The 6,000-nt window shown below is 35.2% G+C and overlaps 2 protein-coding genes across 2 annotated transcripts; both read right to left on the bottom strand.

Annotated features, from left to right (window-relative positions):
- Positions 1-799: 799 nt before the first annotated feature.
- LOC131012764 (dirigent protein 22-like) lies at positions 800-1,503 on the bottom strand. The gene has a single exon (XM_057940786.1). The coding sequence runs from the start codon at positions 1,433-1,435 to the stop codon at positions 908-910; it is 528 nt and encodes a 175-aa protein (XP_057796769.1). The 5' UTR covers positions 1,436-1,503; the 3' UTR covers positions 800-907.
- A 2,716-nt stretch (positions 1,504-4,219) lies between these two features.
- LOC131012763 (dirigent protein 22-like) lies at positions 4,220-5,031 on the bottom strand. The gene has a single exon (XM_057940785.1). It carries the CDS (start codon positions 4,983-4,985, stop codon positions 4,455-4,457), a length of 531 nt encoding a protein of 176 aa, XP_057796768.1. The 5' UTR covers positions 4,986-5,031; the 3' UTR covers positions 4,220-4,454.
- Positions 5,032-6,000: the final 969 nt, after the last annotated feature.

The following is a 6,000-nucleotide window of genomic DNA, read 5'->3' as shown; positions in this document are numbered from 1 at the left end:
TCTTCGAGACTTTTAAACAATTTACTGTTGAGCTTGACAATTTTGTATTTAACTTATTACTCCCTCCGTCCCAAACGAAATGTCATATTTATTTTCGGCACGGAGATTAAGAAATATGTATAAAGTAGATAAAGTGGGTTGGTGGAAATTATTTAATATTAAGTATAGAGAGAGAGTGTATTGCCCAAAAAGGAAACATTATATTTCGTTTGGGACGGAGGGAGTACTACTTTATTCTGTACTAATTAAGCATTTTTCTTTTTTTGAGACAAAGCATTTTATTAGTTATCTTGTTTATTAACAATATTGAGTAAGATTTCGGTTCTTACGGTTAAAGTGTCCCACATTAGTTGGAGATAGTGGCATGAGCCACTTTATATGGTGAGGCAACCCTCTCACTTATAAGGCCTTTTAAGGGAGGAATGAGCTCAATATCCATTTCTAACTTAAGCTGTTTTAATCAATAATCACTACAAGAAAACGTGTTCTTATATAAAGGTTAACTAAATACGGAAATGAAAAAAATAAATTTCAAACAAAAACATTAACGACCGTTATTAATGGTTGTAAACATAAAATTAAATCGAAAGTAAATTAAATTCTTAAAGGTTAACTAAATACGGAAATGAAAAAAATAAATTTCAAACAAAAACATTAACGACCGTTATTAATGGTTATAAACATAAAATTAAATCGAAAATCAAAAGTAAATTAAAAATATTAACGACCGACATACGGTCGTATCCAATTTTTTGATCGTTAAAATCGGTAGCAGGAGCTGTGTTTTTCTTGTAGTGAATTGAAATGCAAATCCATCACATCCATCACCGATGGCACAAATATTTCGAATACAATCAAATTGAAATCCATGTATGATTGCTTCATTAACCAATTGAAGCACAAGAGTTTAGTAATGTAGCACAGTCATGTTAGATTGAGTGACTGAATAGCCGCTCACGGAGTCATAGGAAAGAACCTCGTACGTCGCGTAACCGCGTGCCAGCCGGAATATTCCGGTGCCGCCCACCACCGCCGCCTCATTCAGCCGCTCAAACTGCGCGTATGAACCTTGTATTTCCAACGTGCTGCCTTTGTACTCGCCATTGATAAACACAATCGACATCACTACTTGAGCGTGGGTCCCATCTAGGGCCGAGATGACGTATGTACCTCGGCCCCTCGCAATTAGGGTTGAGCCTTCCTCGATTTCTTCGGTTATCGGGTCGTCCGTGACGAATGAGGCTCCGAACCGTATGAAGCTTAAGGGCTCGGTCGAAGGGCCGCGTGCCTCGATCGTGGTCGCATTCGGGCCGCCGGCGTAATCGTGGTAGTAGAATGACATTTTGGTCTCTTTGAGAAGCCCTAATTCTGCCTTAGAATGTATGGAAATAGTAAGAAATAGAATAATAGATAATGTGATTTTTATGGATGCCATAGCTTAAAAATTTGTGAGAACTCAAATTGAAGATTATTTTGAGTTTTGTGTGATTTGGTTATAACTTTTCAAGACTTATTTAAAGGGTCGAGTGTTTGAGCATATGAGCATGTGAAAGAGACTTGCCAACTAATTAGTAATTTAATAGTGGATAATATATTCAATATCTGTCAGTTGCTATATAAAATTATGAATAGAGCATATGTAATATTATCTTTATTGGCATACACTGCAAGGCATGATGTTGTTTTATTGTTTTTACAAAAAACAAAAATTGATGATTTGTTTAAATTGATTTGGCGTTGGTGTTTGGCATGTTCAACATATATATTGCATATTATTAATTGTAGAAAAGGGACAGCAATTATTGATGATTTTTTTGGAGCATATAGAAATTAATTAAGGGAATATCCAGACAATAAAATGTTTATTAATTACGTAGGATTATAAATGAGTCGAGCCAGCCCTCTGTGACCAGCATCATCCAACAAGTATCAGTTACTATTATTAAAATTATTATTTGCATGAATTAAAAGTATAATTTGATTGTAATGTATTATAATATCATGCACTATATACAATTTTGTTTGTTATTGATATAATAAAAAAGTGATTTGTTATTAGTAAAAATATTATTGACACAATAAAACTAGATAAAAGATGGGGTGGGGGGTCATTCAATACACTAATTAATAAATCCAAGTACTATATATTATAGGGTTAATTCGCTCTAAATCCTTAAACTATAGTCATTTTCCGTTTTTTCCCTCAATTTTTGAACTTCCCACAAAAAACCCCCAACTATTGATTTTTCCTAATTTTCCCATGACGGGTTTTCCGGCCAAATTCGATCACGCGTGGAATCGGAATTAACTGACGTAGACACACTGGAAACTTAATAAAACGACATAGTATCTATTGTACATAAACGACGTCATTTTTTGGTTGTTCTTCTTCAATTAAAATTAGGGCAAAAATGACGTCAACCCTCATTTAATAAATCTCACGAATTCTGTGAAATCTTGCAAGGATTGAAGAAAATTTCTTGTGTTTTTACTTTAACTGAAGAATTCGCAGCTGTTGATGGGGTTGAATTGCTATTTCGCCAGCTCCACCACAAAATACGATTTGGAGAAAAATCAAGAGAAGATGTGTAAATGCTAGTCGACTGCCGTGATTTTGATGCCGAGGACGCCGGCCAATGAGAGGTGATCGTTAATATTCTTACCTCCTTTTAAAACTTTCCAAGGCAAAACGACGTCGTATAGGGTGATTTGGCATTAATAGAACACGTTGGCGCTACGTATTGCCACGTATTAAGTGAATAACGCTAGGAAAATTCCGACTTCGGATTTGGCCGAAAAACCCGTCATGGGAAAAATAGGAAAAATCAATGGTTGGGGGTTTTTTGTGGGAAGTTCAAAAATTGAGGGAAAAAATGAAAAATGACTATAGTTTAAGGATTTAGAGCGAATTAACCCTATATTATATCGATGGTAGCTAGGTACATGACCTTATTCTGAAAATATAAATATATGCCTATTATAAAAAAACCTTATTTTATCAAATTTGATTTGCCTATTATATCCCTCATACATACTTAATTTAAAGTTAATTGTGTAATTTAATACTCCATCCTTCTCACAACATGAATATTTTGTCATTTCGGGGTGTCTCACAAAAACATGAACATTTCCATTTTTGCACACTATCCCCTTATTTTCATACTTATTTACCAAAAAACCATCATGGCCCACCACTAATTTTCCTCAATTAATTTATTACTCCCATAACACTTTATAAAGTGAGAACCATTTTTCACTCACAATAACTCTCAAATAACAATTCTTAGGATCCGTGTCACTCCCAATTCTTCATCCACACTTTAGTTGATTAGTACTTTTTTATTCTATAAATTCTTAAGATCCGTGTAACTCTCAAATAACAATTCTTAAGACCCGTGTCATTCCCAATTCTTCATCCACACACTGGGAAGTTCGTCTAACTTATGCAATACTGTATAAATACGAAAATAAATTGTGGGTATAAATAAATAAAATAAAAAAAATAAATAAATAATTGTCGGTGGCAAAACGCCGCCGCTAATCAACGGCGGTAACCGCCGCCGGTATTGCTCTGGCATTCCGGCGAAAGGCGCCACCGCTGTCTGGTCACAATTACCGGCGTCGGTAGAGCTGCCGCTAAGTACCGACGGCAGTCGTCGGCTTTGCTCAACCGTTCAACAGCGACAATTACCGCGGCGCAGCTACCGTTATTTGCCGGCGGCATTCGTTTGCCGCCGGTAATCGACTCACCGACGAGTAATGTGCTGGCGGCATCTCGTCGCCAGTAAACTTCTTTCCAACGGCCGCCTCCCTATTACCGACGGCAAACGCCGCCGGTAATCAGGGTTTTTTTTGTAGTGTTAGTGTTACTAGAATCCTTGAAATTAAAACTAATTATATATGTAATGATAAAATCTAGAAAATAAACACAAATATGTATCAATCTTCTTTTCTTTTTGGTGGTGTTTTCTTTGTCTAATTAATGACGACAAAATTAGGTGATGCTTAATTAATTAAAATTAATTTTTTATATTAAATTTAGATGAGTTTTTTCAATTTTATGAGTTTAAAATAATACAATTTTCAAAAATATCCAATAATTGATTCAAAAAATATATTAAAATTGATAAATAATACTATAAAATATAAATTTATATTCATAAAAAATTATTTATTAAAATAATTTATTTTACGTACGAATGCACGTCACCTCTACTAGTAGAAATAAAGATACCATAAAATAGAGTATATCTTATTTGAATTTTTACTACTCCATATGTAAGTAAGTATTACAAGTCCACGCCGAATGCCAAACATTCTTATTTAACCATATCAATAATTGAAATGCAAAACCCATCACATATCCATCACTAATTACATAAATATTTCAAGTAGAATCACATTGAAATTTGAAATTGATGGATAATTTCTTTATTAACCAATTGAAGCACAGGCTAGTAATGTAGCACAGTGATATTAGATCGGGTGACTGAATAGCCGCTCACGGGATCATAGGAAAGAATCTCGTACGTAGCGTAACCGCGGGCTAGCCGGAATTTTCCAGTGCCGCCCACCACCGCCGCCTCCGCCACCGGCTCAAACTGCGCGTAGGAACCTTGTATTTCCAATGTGCTGCCTTTATACTTGCCATTGATAAATACAACTGACATTAGCAACTGAGCATGGGACCCATCTAAGGCCGAAATGATGTAGACGCCTCGGCCCCTTGCAATAATTGGGGCCGAGGCGTCCTCAATGTCTTCGACTGCCGGGTCGTCTACGACAAACATGGCTCCAAACATGGTGAAATTTAGGGGCCCGGTCGACGGGCCCGGTATCGGGATTGATGTCGCATTTGGGCCGCCGGCATAATCTTTGTAGTAGAGTGTCATTTCTGTCTCTTTGTGATGCCTTAACTTTGCCTGAGAATATGTAAAAATGGTAAGAAATAGAAGCATGGATAATGTGATTTTGATTGATGCCATAACCTTGAAATTTGAGAAATCAAATGCAAGATTATTTTGAGTTTTGTGTGATTTGGTGATAACTTTGCAAGACTTATTTATAGCTTCGAGGGTTTGACCAAATGAGCATGTGAAAAGTAGACTTGCCAACTAATAGTGGATAGCTGTCACTAGCCAGCTATTTAAAGTCAATAAGAATATAGAATATGTAATATATTATCATCGTGGGCATAGTGCAAGGGTTTGATATATGTAATTGTTTTGTTTGTTAGAAAAATGATATTGATTTGTTTAAATTAATTTGGTGCAAGTGTTTAGCATGGTATTGTTTTTAGTTATGTGCTCTTGCATGTATAGGTGTTGTGACAGAATACGATTATAGAGCAATAAACGAACAGAAACGTAAAGAAGACACAGATTTACGTGGTTCACCAAATGGTCTACGTCCACGTGCAGAGATGAGAACGGATTTTATTATGCGGCTAGGTTACAGATTACAGATCTCAAGACCATATATAGTACTGAGATAATACACCAAAATTGGGCTTAAATTCTGCAAAGCGAGAGATTCAAGACATATCAACAGTAACTAAGGAAGGGACTGCAGGCAATTATTGATAAATTAAATATTTTGGGGAGCATATCGTAATTAAGGGGATATCCACATAACAAGTTAATGTTGAGTTCAAATATTGTTGTCTCGCGAAGCTTGTTAATATATATATTTGTGGGTTAGATAAAAATTTGACTGTCAATTTTATTAATTACCGTATGTGTTTAATATATGATAAATATGTTAATTATGTTATAACATTTCTATCAAAATAATCAATTTTAATAAATATATTATTATATTTTTGAGGCGCTCCTCGCCACGAAGCGCTTGAAAATCGCATCTGAGACGTCACCTCAGGTTTAGGTTCTATAAAATTTAAAAAGCATTCACATTATCATTTGAATAAATAATACACTAATGGCTCGTTTGCTATTCATGATAAGTGTGAGATATATATCTATAACACCTTAATATGTTGCT

The sequence above is a fragment of the Salvia miltiorrhiza genome, chromosome 2 (assembly GCF_028751815.1).
Source record: "Salvia miltiorrhiza cultivar Shanhuang (shh) chromosome 2, IMPLAD_Smil_shh, whole genome shotgun sequence".
Taxonomy (NCBI): Eukaryota; Viridiplantae; Streptophyta; class Magnoliopsida; order Lamiales; family Lamiaceae; genus Salvia; species Salvia miltiorrhiza.
Note: the sequence above shows the minus strand (reverse complement) of the source record. Positions and strands in the feature narration are given on the sequence as shown.

What these genes read in the sequence shown, in the direction of transcription:
- LOC131012764 (XM_057940786.1), bottom strand. Translation starts at nt 1,435, where the DNA reads ATGGCATCCATAAAAATCACATTATCTATTATTCTATTTCTTACTATT.
- LOC131012763 (XM_057940785.1), bottom strand. Translation starts at nt 4,985, where the DNA reads ATGGCATCAATCAAAATCACATTATCCATGCTTCTATTTCTTACCATT.